This window comes from Camelus ferus, chromosome 18, assembly GCF_009834535.1.
Source record: "Camelus ferus isolate YT-003-E chromosome 18, BCGSAC_Cfer_1.0, whole genome shotgun sequence".
NCBI classification, from domain to species: Eukaryota; Metazoa; Chordata; class Mammalia; order Artiodactyla; family Camelidae; genus Camelus; species Camelus ferus.
This window is the reverse complement of record NC_045713.1, coordinates 26,155,452-26,176,693: the sequence shown is the minus strand read 5'-3', so window position 1 is coordinate 26,176,693 and position 21,242 is coordinate 26,155,452. Positions and strand designations below refer to the sequence as shown.

General features: G+C 40.5%; 1 protein-coding gene across 1 annotated transcript in view; it reads left to right on the top strand.

The window, feature by feature from the left end:
- Positions 1 to 21,242, top strand: part of GRIN2A (glutamate ionotropic receptor NMDA type subunit 2A) — a 130,308-nt gene that overhangs the window by 42,713 nt on the left and 66,353 nt on the right. The window contains exons 3-6 of the mRNA XM_032460747.1: positions 7,034 to 7,239; positions 13,326 to 13,494; positions 13,589 to 13,742; positions 18,435 to 18,560. Coding sequence (XP_032316638.1) covers positions 7,034 to 7,239; positions 13,326 to 13,494; positions 13,589 to 13,742; positions 18,435 to 18,560 — 655 coding nt within the window. The remainder of the gene's footprint in view (positions 1 to 7,033; positions 7,240 to 13,325; positions 13,495 to 13,588; positions 13,743 to 18,434; positions 18,561 to 21,242) is intronic.

The following is a 21,242-nucleotide window of genomic DNA, read 5'->3' as shown; positions in this document are numbered from 1 at the left end:
AGGTCAACTGTATACACATATATACATGCATACATATGTGAGTATGTGTAGGCATATGAGTGTTTGAAGGTGTACATGGATATATTTTAGTGTGAGAGTATGAATAGGGTGTATGAAAAAGAGATCGAAAAAGTGATGGAGAGAGAGGAGAGAGTGTCCTGGGGTTGACTGGACCTACATTGTAGGGTCCATTGATGTAACGGGGAGCCTGGATTTGAGTCTATAGGCAGTAAGAGTCGTGAAAGGTAATGAATAGAGGTAGATCTATGATTTTAGGGTTTAGATTTACGTTTTAAGGAATGGCTTGGGAGACCAGGAGACCAGTTGTGAGGTGATTTTAATTGTCTCTTGTAAGTATTTTATGAATAGATCAAATACCATCAAACACTCATACCTCTTTGAAAGGAGAGCCACAAACATCTATTCACCTCATTTCTTCCAGCCTTTTGCAGCCTCTGTGACATCTCTCTGGATTTACCCAGACATGAAGGGGTTAATAGTAACTTACGATGGACAGTTTCTGAAGATGAAATTATCTTTGCTCTTAGAAAATATTGGCTGAACATTTCAATAAGCAATCACTGCCCTTTCACAAAACACTTTCTAGGAGCTAAAGAGCAATTAGCTTTCTAAAAGAGCTGCATTTAAACTTTATTAATAAGAACAGATTTAAAAAATCATTACAAAGTTAATTTCCCCTTTTTACATTTCTTTGAACAAAATCACTTTTCTCATTAGAAGTCAGTTTTTTTTTTTGTCCTCAAAACTTCAGTTTATTTTCTGAAAACATTTGAAGGTTTATCACCAAAATTCAGTTTATTTTGAAGGTAAATTTTTTTTTTTTTAATTCTCCCAGACAGCCTATTTGGGTGAATTTGGGACTATTTTCAAATACAAAAAAATTCAAGATAGAGATAAAATCATCTGCCCATACCTTTTTCTTGTGCATAGGGTGTTTATAAGAATTAAAATAGTGCTTATAATAGGGCCTAATACATAATAAGTGCCCAGTGGATGTCAATTTTTATTGTTGACATAAGAGCCCAAGCAATGCCAGTCATGACTTTATAGCTCTCTTCTCTCTATTTCTTAACTCTGTATTCAGTCTCTGATAGGTTCTTCTGCTGTGATTACTCTATCCTAATAGTCCCAGCCAAAGTCCCAGGGAAAATTCCCATTGGCTCAGCTTAGGTCACACGAACATTTCTGAGCCAATCACTGTGGCTTGGGGGGACTCCATGTACTGAGTTGCCAAATAATGAACATGTGCTTATTGTTTAAATCATAGGCAGGGATCTCTCCAAAGGAAAATTGATATAACCACAAGAAAAAAAAAAAAAGGAGGCAGGGAAATGGATAAGGGACATGCAAAAATAGCTAAAGTCTGTTACAGAATCCTGGGGAAAAAGGGGAAGAAAATCCTAATTTTTGGCTAAAATCATAGATGTGGGGGAAAAAAAACTGCCCACAATAAATGAGTTAGTATCAAGACATGTTTTTAATGGGGTTAAAACATGAATAATATGAACTTCCCTTTAAAAGTGTTTTTTAAAAATTGATTTAAGTAACAGCAAAGTAACAACACATAGCCCTGCTCCTGTTCTGGGTATGTCTCTTATGTTATTACATGCTTTTACATATAATAAATAATTTAGTCCTCTCAGCAGTCCTGTGAGCTATACCACTATCACCATCCCATTTTTCAGATGATGAAATTGAAGTCAAGAGACGTTACGAAATTTATCCAAGTGGCACAGCTGGGGTTTGAAGCCAGGACGCTGGCTCCAGCGTTCACACTCTTCGAAACTCTTCCACTCTGTCTCTCTAGGAATATATCTGGAATGTATCTCTTATTTTTATTTTTTAAAAAACCCTTCTTTGGAATTCAGAGAAAACTTAAATAACCTTTTTCTTTTAGAATAGTTTTAGACTTACAGAAAAATTACAACGATAATACAGCAAGTTCTCATGTACTTCACATCCAGTTTCTGCAATTATTAACATCTGACATTGATATGGTATGTTTGTCATGATTAATAAGCCAGTGGTGATGCATTACTGTTAACTAATGCCCATGCTTTATTCAGATTCCCTTAGTTTTTATTCTAATGTCCTTTTCCTGGTCCATCCTGGTGTCTTATCCATGGTACCACATTATGTTCAGTCACAGTGGCTCCAGAGGGCTCCTCTCGGCTGTGACAGTTTCTCAGACTTCCTTTGCATGCTGATGACTTTGACAGTTTTGAGTAGTACTGGGCAGATATTTGCTAGGACCTACCTAAATTGAGATTTTTCTGATATTTTTCTTATGATCAGACTGAGGTTATATGTTTGGGAAGAAGACCACATGGGCAAAACCCCACTGTCCTCTCATCCTGTCAAGGGGACCTACTGTCAAAATGACTTATCCTTGTTGACGCTGGCCTCGGTCATCCGGCTGATGTAGTGTTTGTCAGGTTTCCGCACTGTGAAGTGTTTCTTTTTTTTCCCCCAGCAAAAACTTCTCATTGCATTTCTTCACTGATTTAAAAATGAGTCCTGGTTCAGATCTTGACTCTATCACTCTCAGACTATGTGAGCTGAACAACTTACTTAAGCTCTGTGCCTCGATTTCCTCATCTGTGAAATGGAGATGATAATAGTAGTATCGTATTCATGAGTCTGTCTTTAGAATTACATGAATTAATATTTACAGTTCCCAGAACAGTGGAAACAAACACTCCTTTTTATCATCTCATGTAATCCTTACAGCAATTCTGTAAGGTAGGCACTATTATTTACCTTTAAAGTGTAAAGAAACCAAATTTCAAAGGGGGAGGGAGTGATAAGCAGTGCCCTGGGTTTTCTTGGACCAAGTTTAAATTCTTGCTTTAATCCTTATGATGCGACTTGAGCAAGACACTTAATCTCTTTGAATTTCAGTTGACTCATCATGAAATGAGGATGATCATAGTTACCAGCCTCCCAGAGTTGCTTTGAGGGTGGAATCAGATAATGCATGAAAAACCCTCAACACAGTTCCTGGAAGCATAGAGTGAAACACCAAATAAATGTTAACTATTGACTTCGCCATATAATTGTCCAAAGTACCACAGCTGGGGTTTGGTCAAATTAGGATTTGAACCCATGCTCCACTGGAGAATGGTGAAGAGTCAGTTTTGAGTGAATCTTCTGTTTTGGGTACCACTGGCTTTTGTGCAGCAGAGAAGTCTTAACCAAGAAGGCTCCACTGACCTTATTCTTCCCCCCGTGGTCTTCTGGCTTGGTTCTCAGAACCACTCTACCTACTTCAGAGACAGGATGCCTTTTGGCTCATCTCTGATGACCTCTCTTTCCAGGTGCAAAGCTCCCCTGACTTATGGCTACCATCCAGAATTAGAATTCAACTTGTGAGAAGTGCTCCCTTCACCCTTTTCCAATTATCTGCTCATTGCCCTGATCCAAATCAGGAATGGGGTGGAAGCGACTTTCCCTGGGCTTGGCATGAAACCTTAGATCTGCAAGGCCTTAGCAATCACCTAGTCCAAACCCACTCCCCTCATCCCTGTATGAGGAGCAGAGACCCAAACAATGAGATTAAAGTCAAGGACATATCCTAGCAGGAGCTCAGGTCACTACTTCCTCAGTTAGTGCTTCTGCTACGAAGGCTCACCATTTTCCCCACAGGAGGTTTAATAAATATTAAATTAATAATAATAGTACCACGTATCAAGAACTTGCTGTGTGCCAAAAGCTATGTGTTTAGAGATATTTGCCATCATCATCTTGCTTATAACCTTCAAAACATGTGAAATTGAAGTATTTTCATTTTCTGGTTGAGGGAACTGAGATTCAGACAGACTGTGTGACTTGTGCAAGACTACATGGCTAAGGGCAGTGGTGGGATTTGAGCCTATCTGTCTAACCCCTAAGCCTGTGATATTGATTCTGAACTCTTCCCCTCTGTGCCACATGACAGAGAGAAGAGATGGATCCTGTAGTGATGAAGTTGCCCTGACCAGTCAATGAGATTCATATGTGCACATGCATGTGTGTGTATCCAAAGCACATGCACGGTGCACTTCCTTGTCTCAATCATGTAAAAATCCAACCAGAAGTTTGGCAAGGGGTCCTGGAACTTCATTTTCCCATTGAGCTCCAGAAATAACCACGTGTTCAAATATTGATGGAATACATATATTTTCATTAAACCTGTCTACAGACTCTGGACTCAGTTAGAGTCCCTTATCTGGAGAGTTATAGGAGGGGAAAGTGAAGGATGTCTGTTTTTCCCCATCTTGGAGTTGGGATTTTTGGTGTTTGGAGTAGGAGCCTATGAGAGTCAGAGAAGGAGGTGAGAGCTCTCAGGATCTAGGGCAATGTTTACACAGCAGCTTCTTGATCGAGTTTCTCCACCCACCACTTGCTTCCACCCTCCTTGGCTGACCCAGGGGTGCTTACTTAGACGTGCTAGGAAGGAAAGGGGAACTTAGCGAAGATTTAGGGAGTTATTGCACTCTGGGAACTCATAAACCTTTTCAGATTCTGTCTCCATGAGTCAGCCTTGGGCTGAAACTTTTGCTTGCCTCCCACGGTGTAGTATACGTGATGTGGTCAATGGCATCACCAAAAATTCTGCTAACTGAACAGTCCTAGCCCATATTTATTTTATCTCGAGACTTTAGGAGCTATCTCTGCAAGGAAGAAAGGGTCTTAGAGCTACACATGATCACTGCAGATCAATTAATAAAAGCACTAGAGAGAAAGTGCCTTTGGATTCAGACAGTTCCATGGCATAGCTCTGGCTCCACCACCACCTAGCTGTGTGAGTTTGGGAAGGTTACATAACCTCTCTGTGCTTCAGTTTCACTGAGACACTGGAATAATAATCCTTACCATCTGAAATTTGTGGAGATTGAACTAAGTGGTGATATTGGCACATTTCCTGACTATGGAGAAGTGCTCAAAAGTGACTTTGTTATAATTACCGCATCAAATGCTACGGTGGAGATGGGAGCAAAGTTCTGTAGTACCAGAGAAGGCAGGAATGCCTGTCCAGGTTAGGTGATAGTTGAGCTATATCTTAAATGCTATCTACAACAATGATAAAATAATAGCAGCTGTCATGTATGTTACATGCTAAGTTCTATGCTCAATGTTCATGTCCGTTTTTAGCTCATTCAAGTCTCACTACAGTTCTGAAGGCATATACCTGCTGTGATCCACATTTTACAGATAGAGAACGTGAAGCTCAGAGAGGTTAAGCAACTTTCCCAAGGTGGCTCAGCTAACTGGTAAAGTCAGGATGAGTACTTAGTTCTGTTTGACTCTCTAAGCCATTCTCTTACCCACTAAACTACTCAGCTCCTCTTGAAGGTCATGTTGGAGTTTTCTAAGAGAGATGGAGAGAAAGGGGATGCATATAAAACGTTCCAAATCCAAAGACATCTGTTTATCTGTTTGCATGTTTATTAGTATTTGTTTGGTCTTTGTCCCACGGACCGATAGTTCCAAGAAGGCACGAATCAATCTGTTATATCCATCACTGTTTTTAGGCTGGTGGCAGCACATAGTTGGTGTTCAATAAATCTCTGTTGCATGAATGAAGATTTTGACGGGAGCAACATTCTCTCCAGCTCTTGTTACACATCACAGCGTGGGGAGATGAACGTGTGTGTTTGGTCAAATTGCTCTGCTGCCCCTCCTAACTTAAAAGGGAAAATATTGATAGGGCTAGACAGTTTCGTAATGGGCCACAAAGCAAGTTTCTCTACAAGCAGTGAAAAACCTTCCAGTGCAAATGATGAGGTCATCTTCGAGAATACTGATTTTCTTCTCTCCCATCATCCCCTCACCTCTCCTGGGGTCCGGCGTGTCTGAGTTGTCGGTAAGGGCCTGAGATTCATTTCTGGCGGCACTTACATTACAGGAAGAGAGGTGAGTGGGTCATGTCAACACAGACAAGCCTGGACGGGGCACTTAGCTCTTCAGAAGAGGTGCTTTCCTTGCGGCTGGTGTTACAGATAAAGCGCTGACCCGTGGTGTCGAGCAGTTGCGCGTGGGAGCAGGAGGAGGGAGGAGACAGTGCGAGGCTGGGGCAGCTTCCTCCAATGTGTGTGTGAATAGTGCCAATAAGCTGTCAAACAAAATTAAGGTTCGAAACATACAGCCTTCAATTTGGTTTCACTAAGATGCCGACTGCAGCTCAGAGGGAACACAATAAATTCTGTTTTGACAGGTCTTGATACATGCTAAGCAGTCTCCACTCTGTGCAGGATTAATAAAAGTTCACCTTCATTTGCAACTTAAATAGGACCGTAGCTGAGCGTGAAGGGAGGCCTCTCATCTCATTGTCCCCTCCTCCACCCCCGTGTTGTCTCTCCCGCCAGTCCTCCCTGCTTTTTGCTCTTGGACTTCATCTTCCTCTCCCCTTTCCTCTTTTTCTTTTTCTTAGCACATTTTAAATCTCTCTCCTTCTCACTGTCTCTCTTCTGTACTTTTAAAAGGGAGAGTTTGGAGTCCTTACGGCGTGCTGGCCGCTTAGCTGTACGCTTTTCTCGAATTGTCTTATTTAATTCCCACAACATCGTTACCAAGTAGGTGGAGTTATGTCTATCTACAGAGGAGAAAACAGATGTTCAGAGTGATTAAGCGCCTGCCTGAGGTTGTACAGCTAGCAAGTGGCAAACTGGGGATTGAAGCCCAGACCTCTCTGATTCTCAAAGTCCATACTGTTTCCATGACATCAGTGGTCCTGAGTGCTGGTGGAACATTCCAGTCACTCGGGGAGCTCTCACATCATCAGTGCTTAGCTACCACCCCCATATTTAATTAGCCCGGGGAGAGTCCAAGATGTGGGGGCTGCCCAGTGGTCTGCTTTCCCTTTACCCCCATTTTTCTTAGTGTATAAACACAGGTGTATGTTGAGGTAGGTAGCAGAAAAGCCCTAAAGAGGATGGGATTCTTCTCCCCTACCTCTTATGGGGGAGGACTTGTCTGTCTAGAAGCCAGCGGTACAAGAAGGCACAGGTGTGTCTTTGTCTTTGTGCTGCAGGTGGGCAAGTGGGAAAACCAGACCCTGAGCCTGAGGCATGCCGTGTGGCCGAGGTACAAGTCCTTTTCGGACTGTGAGCCGGACGACAACCATCTGAGCATCGTCACCCTGGAGGAGGCCCCCTTTGTCATCGTGGAAGACATAGACCCGCTGACCGAGACCTGTGTGAGGAACACTGTGCCATGTCGGAAGTTCGTCAAAATCAAGTGAGTCCCGGGATGCTATTGGTTGAATGTACCCAAACCCTTAAAATAGCCTGTATCATTGGTAACAACCATGTCTCTAAAATGGTAATAAAATGCAATATAAGATACACTCTATTATAATAGATATGCACAAGAATAGATATTTTAAGGAATTTTTGAATAGAGGTCTTGAGTAAATCCTTGAACTACACCAGGTGGTTTGCATTCATTTAAGGCCAACAATAGAAATAGAGGTATGTGGTTTTGACCATTTTAAACATGATGAAAACTGAATTATGGGAAGATTAAGAAGCACATTCGAACCACTCAGCTCGTAACTGGAAGGCGCAGGACTCAAGCCCTGGGCCATCTGACCCCACCGTCATATTCTCAGCCAGTATAGTGACTTGACTGTCCCCTTCAGTCTTCCCTAAAATAATTATTTCTTTTGTGTTTTCCTGGCTGCTCTCCACCCCCACTCCAAACTGCACCTTCCGCTTCCTTCCACCACTTTTCTATTTCCCAGATCCACACTTTTCAGAATTTTCAAAACTTCTCTCCATTTGGGAGGCAACATGCACCTTCCATGCGACTTTCGGATGTGATCAAGGTGACGCTGGTCTCCTGGGGTCTCCTAGCTCACCAGCTGCACACGAGCCGCACACGAGCCAGCATCTCATCTGTGTCACTTCCTCTTTTATGATGATTGAAGAGAAACTGACATTTTTTTTTTTTTATCAGAACCTCTGATGAAGGGTTCTCCCTAATCTATAAACCCTTTGGAGAAGCGTAAATCTCCATGGCCAAGTCCAAGGCACTGATTATAATCTAACCAAATGCAAACATAACACAAATACCACCACCCCTGTGGGGGATTTACAAAAGGAAAAAGCCTGCTGTTGGATGCAGATCTGTTTCTTGTTCTGAGTTTTTTCTGATCTCCTCCTTTCACCTGGACAATTCTTGCTTGTCCATTAAGTCTTTTTCTTTTTCTTTTTTTGGTTGGGGGGAGGTAATTAGGTTCATTTATTTAATTATATTTTTAATGGAGGTACTGGGGATTGAACCTGGGACCTCATGCATGCCAAACATGCACTCTACCACTTGAGCTATATATACTCTATCCCCCATGTCCATTAAGTCTTCAACCATTCCCTCTCCATGTTGGGTGAGTTCTCCCTACTTCCCCAGTGCCCTGGGTATGTCTCTATGTCTTAGTCCAATCAGGCTGCTGTGACAAATTACCACAAGTGGGTGGCTCAAACAACAGACCTTTATCCCTCATAGTTCTGGAGGCTGGGAAGTCCACAATCAAGGTGCTGGCAGATCTGGTGTCTGATGAGGACCATCTGATTTGCAGATGGCTGTCTACTCCTCAGCTGGTAGAAAGCAGAGGAGTGTCTCTTTTCATAAGGACATTACTTCCACTTGTGAGGGCTCTACCCTCATGACCTAATCACCTCCGAAAGGTCCCACCTCCAAATACCATCAGACTGGGGATTATGGTTTCAACATATGAATTTGAGGAGAACATAAGCATTCAGTCAGTAGCACTCTGTGTCTGTCTTTCTCACCTGTTTTTATGGGCTTAACAGTTTGTGTTTCCCTCTGGTGTATTAGCTGCCTAAATATAGGGAATATGCCTTATTAATCCTTGTGTCCCCAGTGACAAGCACAGAATATGACACACCAGTGTTGATGACGCTTGAACAGATGAGCGAATGGATACTTTTCCTCCCAAATTCCAAATTCCAACCTAAGTTATTATTATACAAGATGCAAATCCCCAGAGCTCAGTGCTTGGGATAAAGATAATTTTTTAAAAATATGATTGCTAAATGTATAATGAAGGCACATTTTGGTTTGGAGAAAAAAAATTTTTTTTATCAATGAGCAGTCTTTTTGGAGTTGAAACTCTGAATGGATTATTCAATAAATAATCATCAGCCTTTTTGGAGTTGTCAGCCTCCCAGGGGTTGAAATTCTGAATAGATTAGTCAATAAATAAATACGCATGAAACACTGTTTCTGTGTTAGGCACAGTGCTGAGCATGGGGGATGCATCAGCAAACAGGGAAGGCAGTAGACAAGGATCCTGCAGTGAAGAAATACACACAGCTAAAAAGCAACTCAACCAGTAAGGGCAGCTCCGCACTGGGATGAACATTATGAAGGATCTGAATAAGGCGGCATAGTAAGGGAGTAACTTGAGGTTCGTGGGGCTCCTTTAACTCACACAGGTATGAATTAAAGTGACATATAAAGGAGGAGAAGGAGCCAAACATGAGAAGAACTGGGGAAGAATAGTGAAGGAGCAGGTGCAAAGGCCCTGAGGGAGGAAAGAGTTTGGTGACTTCAGAAAACAGAAGGGAGCCTAGTGCAGTGCCTGGAAGTGATGAGCTGGGGGGACAATAGAAGAGGTAATGTGGGAAAGTTGTCCAAGGAGGGTTTGACTTGGGTGGGCGTTCTCTGAGCAGAACTTGGTCAGATGGAGGAAGCAGAGTGGCTGGCACACAGCAAAGAGTGTAACCTCGGTGGGCACCTCCTTTAGGATAACAATGCCATCTCTGCTTCAGTAGAGCCAATCAGGTAGGGCCTCTTGTGCTTCTCAACCAATAACAGGAGTTTAAATTCTTTCAAATCAGAAGTCTTGGAGCTGAAAACAATAGATCACCAAGTCCCGAGTCACACTGGTATGGAGAAAATGAGTCCCCACATAAATTACTGCCTTTAAAAGAATTGACTTTTTGACTGAAGAATATAAACAGGTATTAACAGGTTCAAATTCACATTTTGGGTTCCTGCGGGAGGTGGTGGCTTGCCACTTTCCTTTTCCCACTTGGTGACAGGATATGCTTACTATGCTTCTAGGTGAAATTAAAGTCTTTGATTTACCCGAAAGCAATAGAAAATTACTAGGATCCATTAATCCCAATATTAACACAGATTAGATCAATTGGATTTCCAAAAGGTTGACATCTTTGAAGCAGGCTGATTGGTTCCAAGAAGGATTCCTGCTAGACAACATGACTGTGTTTGTTTTCTTGGTGATATTCTCCCAGGGACAACCCTTTGTTTCTCACTTCTGGTAAATGGTGGGGTCTTGCGGACACACGTCAGTCTTCTAAAAAATCAGGTAATAGGAAATGAGCTGAGAAACCTGACTTTTCTTCTAACCTGTTAGTTGAGTGTTAGGACATGAAGAGAAAATGGAGGAAGAATTATCTGGTTTGATATGTGGAGAGAAATGGCTATACTGCCAGTTAATCCCCTAAACTGTCAAATCATTGGTGAGAGAGAGAGGAAATGCATTTTTAAGCACTTATGTGAGAGGCACTTTAGATACTTTATTTAGTCTTTCCAAGTGTCCTGCAAGGTAAGTGTCAGCCTTCTCAGTGTATTAATAAGTAAACCGAGGTCTATGAATGAAGAGACTCATCTGAGTTTCCACGCTTGTTAAGGGCAGACCCAGTATCTGAAGGCAGCTCTTTCTGACTTCCACTGGCCACACGGGGAAATTGTAGAGCCAGAGAATTGATGATTTATTGGATCCCTTACCTGTATGTGTTTTTATGAGTCGCCCTTTCTTTTGGGTGATGGTGGAGAGCTGAGGGATTGCATGGGCACCATTTCTCAGGTGTCTGTGTGGTTAAGTCACAGCCACTCCAGACACACACACACACACACACACACACACACACGCAAGAGTTATAATAAGAACCAATGAAGGTTCCCAGGATGGTCTGTTTCCACAGTCCTCATTATAAATTCAACTATTGCCTTCACTGTATGTCTCTTTTTGTCCCATGTCCCCAGTGCCGAGTTCCATGTCTTATGTAGCGTAGGTACTCAGTGAGTGCTTGTTGGGTGAAAATGCATCAATGACCATTGGTATCTAGAATACATCTAGCATTTGGGGATGTGGGGGGGTGGATAATTAACTCATAAACTGGCTAAGGTTCCCAGTGAGGCCAAAGAAGCATATAGGTCACTATATGCCTGTGTCCCTGAATCTTAAACCTGGGGCATTTGGAACTCCTGTGCAAAGTCTCCAAGGAATCTTGAGTAGCTGAAGGAAGAGGCTGTAATAGAAGGGAAGGAGCAGAGAGGGAAGGGGTTGCAAATGGAAAGAGATGGTTAAAGAGGCATCGATGCTCGGCCTATATTGGCCAAGAAGGAAAAGGGAGAATTTGATTTGGGCACTTTTTTCAAAAAGCCACAGATACCCAGAAAGTAATCACATTTGGACGTGCCATTAAGTTAATGTACTTAGGGGAAATTTCTATCATGGTTTTGGCAGTTGTAACTCCAGCCTGTCCCCTTCTGCTCTGGGAAATTGATGGAGAGAGGGAAGGTACCTCCTTCTTGTGATACTACAGAGTTAAGTCCACCGATCATGATATGTAAACATACGCATCTGTGGCCTCCTGCAGCCCCCAAGCTGAGGGCAGCAAGGTCAGAGTAGCCTCTAGGCTGGAGAGTGAAGTTTCCATGGTGGTCCTGGCTGGCAGACGCAGGCTGGTTGAACAAAGATCAGGGACAAGATAGGAGAGGGCAGTGGTGAAGACAGTGATTCAGGACAGGTGATCTGTGATCCTGAGATAAAGAAAGCATTGAAAAAAATCTACCATTCTGCAACCTACTTCCATTACCCAAAGTTATATTATCAAATCTGTCCACGTTCTTAGATACAGATACATTCCAGTGATGCTTAATGCATGTGTATGTATACAGTTATATATGTAGTACATACTCACTGCAGATAATCTGGGGAAAAAAAACTAAAAGTATGGGAAAAAGAAAAAAACATTTCTCACCATTCAAAAATGGCTATGCTTCATATTTCACTGTCTTTCCATCCAGATACTTCATAAGCTCATCTGTTTTTATATAGCTATGACTATTCTGTATGGATCACTATGTAACCTACTTTTATCATATGATATGGAAACGTTAAGTATTTTCCAGTTATGCTGTTAGACTTCCAGAAACATTATTTCAGTGCTTAGGTAACAGCATAGATGTGCCAACAATGGAATAATCAAACAGCACATCTCCTAGGACATGCGTGACTCGACATCAGAGCGTGGTGCTAATGGAATGCCCCAGGGCAAGGTGGAACCAAGTGCGTTGCCCAGAGGTCTTGATCTTCCTGCAGGAGTTGTTTAAGTAGTCTTTGCTATCAGTTGGGAAGACCCTTGTTTCCTTCCCTTTTAAAGGCATTTCTGAGTTTTGTGGGTGTCTTTTGAGTATGACCTGGTCAAGTAAATAAAGCAAGGTGGCTGGCACAAAACGACAAATGTAACCTTGGTGGATTATAGCTTTTAAGACAGCACTACCCTCTGTGTTTGAATAGGACTTCTTCCTGATCAAGGACATTGCTATTTAATAATGTCAACTTTTATGCTTCCTGCCATGTAGGTAGGGAGGGAAAATGTTATGAGTGAGCCCTCGTTTGACAGATGACTCGATCAAGAGGCATTAAGTCCATGGACTGAGGCACAGAGTAGACCCCAGGTCTCCTGATTCTTAGCTGAGAAGTTTTCGTCAGTAAGGAAAATACCTTTCCCAAGTAAGGAACTCTTCCTTCTTCCCTTTGGTTGCCGACCTCTGTCTGTAATGACAGGATAAAGCAAAACTTTCCTTCTTCTAATAATTTCACATCCTCCTCTCCCATTTTCCAATATGTTTTTATAATTCGATTTAGATAAGATGAGTAAACTCTGGTCTAAAAAGGTTGTATGTGTTATAAACATTTCAAAATAAGAGGTAGTAACTCTCATCTCTGTCCTTGGGATAAGAATACTACCTAATTAGGAGAAATGGCATGAAGATCAATCCAACAATGAATATAAAGCATTTATCACAGTGCATAGCCAACAGTAGTCACTCAATAAATGTTACCTGTCATTGCAATTACTGTCCTAATGAAGAACGCTTTCTGCTTTTGTTGTCATGAACCAACTGCGTGTCCTTGGAAAAGCCACTTCCTCATTTTGAGCCTCAATTTCCCAAGAGAAAAATAGAAGAAGAGTGTAGATAATGATTGTGAACACATTGTGCAGTACTAATATTCTACCGTCTTGGGATTTTTTTTTTCTCTGCAGCAATTCAACCAATGAGGGCATGAACGTTAAAAAATGCTGCAAGGGGTTCTGCATCGATATCCTAAAGAAGCTTTCCAGGACGGTGAAGTTTACCTATGACCTTTACCTGGTGACTAATGGGAAGCATGGCAAAAAAGTCAACAATGTGTGGAATGGAATGATTGGTGAGGTAAGTCATCTTTTCATCCAGACTTCGGGTCCGAGGTCCTCAGGGATGGTGGGAAGGGTGAGTAAGGATGATCCTCTTTGCGCCTTGTGTCCAGGTGGTCTATCAGCGGGCAGTCATGGCAGTTGGCTCACTCACCATCAACGAGGAACGTTCTGAAGTGGTGGACTTCTCTGTGCCCTTTGTGGAGACAGGGATCAGTGTCATGGTTTCAAGAAGCAACGGCACTGTCTCACCTTCTGCTTTTCTAGGTATGTGGACTTCGTTGACATTGTTGCCTTCCTGTGAGGAATTACAGGCATTTTGTTTTATTTGCTCAAAAGATAGAACCAGATAGGACCTTGTTAAGTTACGTTTAAGCATAACCACATAAGCATATTGAGAGCATGCTGCATTTGAATTATCCCAATTTCTCCCCAGTTAACATGTTTCATGTATCTCTAACTTGGAAATATCTGCTAAAAATACAACCACCACATATTCAGATACTGGCCTTAATGGTGTAGAATGTAGATTAGTAGATATGCTGCTTAGAGCCTCGAAAACATTTAAAAAATAAACCTGTCTGTCCAGAGTTAATTTAAATCAGCCCATAAACTTTTATTTAGAAGCCGCATACCCAGCCTCCATCCCTCACTCGAATGACAGTCATTTATTTACTGGATGTAAGAGGGAAAATAATGATGACTGTGCAGTGGTTTATACCAGTTCTCTGATAAACAAAATGGAAGCAGTCTGAAGAGGACACACAGTTTTAAAATTAATGGAATCATGTTTGAAATGTGACTATCCGTTAAGCTGAATGGTTTATAAGGGAAGAAATTCTTCTTACTCTCCTTTTAACTATTTCATAAATTTATGTTCTTACATAAAAATTGTTTATTTTTTAATGCAAGGTGGATCTACTTTTTTCTATCCTCTGGTATTCTTTAGCATTGTAAACATATATGCATTAGGTAGCCTGGCCAGGGTAGTTGAAACTGCATGGAACATAGCCAAGCATTATTTATCTTTTATTTAAAGGAAATCATTGTGTTGATTGTTTTGTTATCATACATGGTTTTTGACAATGGCTATCTTGAAGATCATGGAATTCAGATTAACTCCCCCTTGGCATTCCCGTTTCAGTGGGCTTGTCCCAATTTGAGAAGGTTAAGACAGTCATTGACCCCCTAGAAGAAAAATGCATGAGAGAGAGAGAAAACAGTTTGATTAAGGTCAATTAAATTTCTTATGCTTTTCCAAAGACAACAAACAAACAAACAAACAAACAAACAAACAAACAAACAAAAAACAACCTTTGTTTATTAGGGAGCTGGTACTGTAGACTAGAGCCAATTTGTAGACACCAACTCCAAGCCAGCAGTCTTATTCTTCCACTATCTTCATTTATATGTCGTGTTAGCATCCAGTGAAATGTTCTATGCTTCATTCTCCTGAGCGGAAATGTTGACTAACAGGATTTTAGATACCGCCTTACTCACGGAGACATATGGATTTACTCTTTTCATTTTTGATAATCCATTTAAGCTGTTGAAATCCTTATCACTCACTGGATTTGATTTTGCACTTGCTTCAATTTTGGTAACCTTTGTTGGAGTAATGTGGACCTTGACAAATACACAACTCATTGTGTTCCTTTTGTTACTGTGTCTGATGAATAATGATGCCCACATCTTAATAAGGAGGCTCAGGATATCATGACAAATGCGACAGACTGATATTGACAACAAGAGCAGAATGTTAATAATTATTGCATATACTCTCACTCATTAGCACACCTAATCATTTTTCCCCATTTCCTATCAGACCCTCTAACAGAGATTTTTGGCCCTGGAGGTTAATTAAGAAAGGGTTGGAGGAAGTGAGTTCATGGAAGAAATAGAGATCTGTTTCTTACCACAAGTTGTCCACTCATCTCCTTAGTGAGCTAGGGAGAATTTTTTGTCCAGTTCAATCAGAGAGAAAAAAAATATCAATTGACTTGTCTCACAAATATGGGTCACTGATACTGAATCTGGCCTCAACTCAATTTCTGTAGATTTTTATCTTATCTGCATTAGTAGAACATTTCCATAAAAGTCAAGTATTTTTGCTAAATTTAGCTAAACCTCTTTTCCCCTTACTCTTCTACTGTATCTTTAAAAATAAAATAAATTGTAGCCAGAGGAAACTATTTTCAAAGCTGTTTTTACACTGTAGGTTTAATATTTTTCCTAGTCACTAAATTATATCCCTATTCGATTGACTGTGCACCCCCTTATTTATGGTCATTATCTGCAGGTTTTGAAAGTCATAATGAACTATGCTAAGCTACATTTTTCCATTCACTGGCTCAGTCATCTGGAAGAGCCAAACATTCAAAATCTGATTGCATTGCTCTTCATTATTTCCTATTCTCTCTCCTCCGCAAACTCCATTAACTCACATTGGAAACACTCGCAGGTAATGCCTCTGAGATTTTGTGTAAAATGTAACCAGCGACTCTTCAAGGACAGATATGACATCTCTCACAATATTTCCATTCAGTTAATTCTACAGACTTTCCAAGCAGGCTGGAGACTTTGAGCCAAAGAAATACTGAGCTGAAATCTCTCCCTAGATTGAGGTTCCTTCTTGGACAGATGTTGAATCTGTTTTAAGTCAGTAGAGGGTGTAATCCAGAGCTATCTAAAAATATTTCTGGGTTACATCTTAGACACTACAGACAGCAGTTCACCGTTGTTCTAATGATTTTCTTTGTTGTGGGGTGGGGGGTGTAGTGTCTGAGAACAGCCATCCTTCTTGGCACTCATAGGTACCACTTGCTAAAACCAAAATACTGCAGCAGAATCTCTGCACCATGCTCACAGCTCAAGGGACAGATGTTGTCACTTCCAAATGAGAAAATATCTGGGGCCAGTTTCTTCATCAGTTTCCATCTGATTTTCTGAGGAGTTAGTGGCTAGGATTTATCAAGTGCCTAATGAAGTCCACTGCAGGCTTACAGATTCTGACATGTGAATAGAAGAATTCAGTAAAGGTTTCCTCTAATATTTTTAATAATGGCATCATAACCTGCAGAGAAAAGGAGTTATCGGATTAATAAGCATGCTTGCTTTAAATACGGGTGCCTTTTTCAGGACCGTGGACAGCACACCATCACAACAACCACCACCACCACCAATTTTGGCTTTAACCATGGACTCAAACAGCTATTCCATTTAATTTATCGTGTGTATACAGTGTGCATGCACGCCACCAAATGCTTTACATGTATATGCTCCTTTATTCACTACAGTGATCCTCCTCTGGTAAGACACACTATGCCATTAGTTCACCCAGCTTGACAAATTACTGTAACATCTCTATTCCTGAATATTAAGTAATTTTTAATCTTCTAATTGTTCTTCTTTTTTTTCTCTTCCTTTTTGGATATACCTCATTACCAAATTGCTATGATTTTAGGGACATGATATTGTTCGTACTCAAGTCAAATTTAACTAACATTAATTTCAGTTGTAGTCTTATTGATTTCGTAAAGCTCATCCTGTGTTATTTAAATTAAATAAGTTGTGTTGTTACCTGTTGCTTTTTAACATATTTGCACCATCAAAACTGCATTACAAGGTATTCCTTCAAGTTTTTAAATTATCCCATACGGTTAAAGCTTCAGACATACTATTTCCTCATTATATATTAAGCTTATTAAATTGGAATTTGTGATGACCTCTAGCTATGTTAAGTAGTCACAGACTTGAATAAAAAGGTGGCCTGCTATCAGCCTAGTTCTTTATGATGATTACTAGATTCATTGGAGAAAACAATTTAAAAATAATAAAATATCTACTCTTCAAGAATTATTGGGCTTTTTATACTTTTCTTCTCAGAAAATGTTTGCTCAAGGGCACTTTCTTCCCAATGATGCATTCAGATGGAGCTATGTTCATTTAAAATTTTTAGTCTCTGTTGATTTTCTAGCAAATCTATGTTATACATGGATAATATGACTCCATCCAGCTCACTTTCATATCCTCAATCAGTTTGAATAAAAATATTCATTTTACCTAATATCTGTTACCATTCTAAAGTGATCTAAGATTTAGAACCCTGTGTCTTGGCCTGCCCTTCTGAGACATCCACATGAAAATGAACTGATGAAAACTATTTTGGGGGGAAATAACCATCTATTCATCTACTACTTCATTGCCTCTACTCTTTAAGTGATGCTTTTTCATTGAATTATTGTGTGAATGTAATATTCTCAAATGACTTTTCAATTACATCTAAGCCCATTACCAACATCAAAAAATGTTTAAATTGTAGAGATTTCATCTGTCTAGAGGAGAAGGTGAAATGGAGAGAGTGGTAGTAGTGGGGGCAGACTATGACCCTCCAATATTCCTGTCAACCCCATGACTTTATGATCCTTTTCTAGCAGGTTATAATTTTCCCTTTACTTCTGAAATTTTCTGCACATCATCCCTCCAATATGATAAGATAAAAATGAAAATAAAAATAAAACTCAAGCTGATTTGCAGGAGAGTTATGGTTGACTATTAGAGTCTAGTCTTGTTTCTCCTTAGCTTTGGTCCCCTGGATGATTCTGTCATTATATAGGACCCTGTGGCCTCTTTATTTGCATTCTAACATTCTCCCTTGGTCTTATCATTCCATTTTGTCTTTATTATCCTTGGCCTGATTTGTAAAACATCATATGCTTTTCTCTATTTTTATCCCACTATATGCAGCCTTATAAAATATGTCAAATACTGTGTAGAATAGAGAACAGTTTAAATGTGTGAATAAAGAATGACTAGCTTCTTTTGAATGACCAGACAGATTCACATCAGAGTAGGTTCCTCAGTGAGTCTGCCAGTGGACCTGTGGGCTTCCTGCTAGTCCTGGTTGTGGGGAGGAGCTAACTGACCGTGTTTCCTTTTTCCTGGCTCCTTTGCCTGCAGAACCATTCAGCGCCTCCGTCTGGGTGATGATGTTCGTGATGCTGCTTATTGTCTCCGCCATTGCGGTCTTTGTGTTTGAGTACTTCAGTCCTGTTGGGTACAACAGAAACTTAGCCAAAGGGAAAGGTGAGACCGCCTTCGTACTTCATGATTGAAAGTTGATGCTATTTAATTTACTTTCAGTGAAGATTTCAGAGTTAGAACATATTGCCCTACCTTGTCCCTGCTATACTGTCATATAAATGGTGCTGGGTCATTGATATTACTTGCAATCCCGTACGAGTATGGGTTATTCACTTCAATGGAAAAGAAGAATAAAACTTAAAAGTGGAACTTTTTTTTACATTTTGCTATAACGTGGAGTTAATAGTAGTTAGGTGAAAACTACTGATACTTGTTGAGAAAGCAAATTTGAAGATTTTCTGCCCATTAATTTAAAACATGTGCATCAAGAGCAGTGTTAAAACTGCTAGTGAGTCTCAACTTCAGTTTACACAAAGAAAATGGTTTTATAGAATCTAGCTTAAGAATATTCTCCAAACTACTGAATCATGCTCTCATTCATTTGATGATAAATATAATTATAAAATGGTGATTTTCCCCAAACAGTTACATTTTCCTCTTGGCAGTGTCCTGACCTTAGTGCATCATACTTGATAAAGTGGCAATCAGTAGGTAGAAAATTGAATTGGGGGGTATTCACTGGCTATGAGTTATTAAGAGACTCCCACTCAAGCCAGTATTCATATCATATATGAAAACACATTACACCATTTTGAGTGAATTTTTCTCAATGCACAACACCTTCTAAGTGGGTGGTATCAGAAGAGTGCCAGGACCAAACCTCTTTCTTGAAAAATGACTTGAAACCATGGAAGACAGCAGATCTTCAAGATACAGTCATTCAAAAACAAGGCACTTTAATTTGCCACATGTTCTTTTTGCTTGGAAGATTTACTATTGGGAACAGCCAACAAACAGGTCATGGGGATCTAGTAGGAATTTAGTTTTGTTGAAATCCCCTCATCTCTTTTTAACCATTGAAAAGTAGTGATTACTACATAAATCACATGCCACCACACAAACCTAGTAAAAATGCTGTCAATAATCATGTTGTGTTTAAATGGGAGAGTTACCAGCCTTTCACTAAAAGGACAATGCAACTAACTAGCAAGAGGCTTCCCAACAGAGTGGGTCCTGAGGTAGTTTTCTGTGAGTGATCATGCTGTAGGAGAGTAGATATTTACATTTGCAAAATCAGAGTTTGTGCTGTCTGTGAATTCATGCATTTATTTAATCAATAAATATTTATTGAGTGGGTACTATGTGCCAGGCATTGTACTAGAGCAATGGGATAACATGGTAAATTGGATGGAGACTTCCTGACCCTTGGGGAACTGAGAATTTATTGTGGAGACAACATGTAGACACATAAATGAATAATCCCAGATTACAATAAATCTCAAGAAGAAGGAAAAAAAAATAACCCAAAATGAAGCATTGGGATGTGGGTACTTCTTAAATAAGATGGTCAAGCAGGGAAGGGCTTTAGGAAGAGATGGCATGTGAGTTGAGACCTGGAGTGTAAGAAGGATTCAATCCTATGAAAAACTGAGAGAAAAGTATTCCATGTAGAGGGAACAGCACATACAAAGGCCTTGGCATGGAATCAAACTTGGTATGCTCAAAAAACAGAAGAGTGTGAGTGAGATAAACAGGTGGTAGAAGATGACATCAGAGGGGTACACTGTTGACTGTGGTAAGCAGTGAAGGTTTTTTTCAAAATGCAACAGCAGGGGAGAGGCAGAAGATGAAACCTGTACAATGGGGCAGGTCACTTTCTATGTACCGGTAAGAGTCATTATCTATGAAGTTGATGGGAGGGGTGAGCAGCAGTGGAAGGAGGGAGGCCACTTAGGAAGGTGTTCGAGTTTTCTAAGAGAAAGAATTACAGGGGTTTGGACTTGGATGGAGGTAATGGAGGTTGAGATAAGCAGATAGATTTTTAAAATATATCTTGGAAGAGAAAAAGTAATGCAGAGGCTGTCCTGTGCAATAGTTTCTCCTTTGGCTGAAGCATGCAGTAGAAATCTATCGTGAAGGAAGGACTCTAGCCTGCAAACCCCCTGGTCCTCCCGTTACCTGGAGGCTTTTTGTTTTCTGCTCACCTGCACATGGAAACTCCCAGGAAATGACAGCGACTTGTTTCCTGGTACAAAATAGTTTTCTGCTACATTTCATTGTCCTTTATGGGGAAAATTATATGGCCCTGTAATAGTATCCATGAATCAGGAATTCCTGCATGTCTAGGACAGCTCCCTTGCAACAGCCCAGTTCTGATTCCCAAATAGCTGTCGCTGCTGATCAACATGCATCCCTAATAAAATTAAGTAGTTCATGAAGTTAACTGGATTGACTTTAATTATTTTTTACTAAGAGTTCTCAGCCTCTTGGGAATAAGCCCAGAAGATCATAAAACTAGGCAAAGAGAAAGAGGAGAGTTTGAGATTAAGAATAATGGAATGGATTGCCTTCTCTTTAATGTGCTTTGTGTGGATATTGTAAGCCTGTGTGTGGCCTCTCATGTGCAGAAAGCTTGCTTCCCAGCCAGGCTCCCTGCCCAGAACTTCATAACTTTCATCAATCTGGTTTCACTTCTGCCACTTTATTTATTGCCTACTCTGTGTGCATTGCCAGTTGAAGTTTGAGTGGATCATTTTTTCATATCTTCATTTACTTAAATGACATAAAAATTAACCTTCTGTTAAAGGAAGACCCCTTTCCCATGAGATGAGGGCATAAATTGAT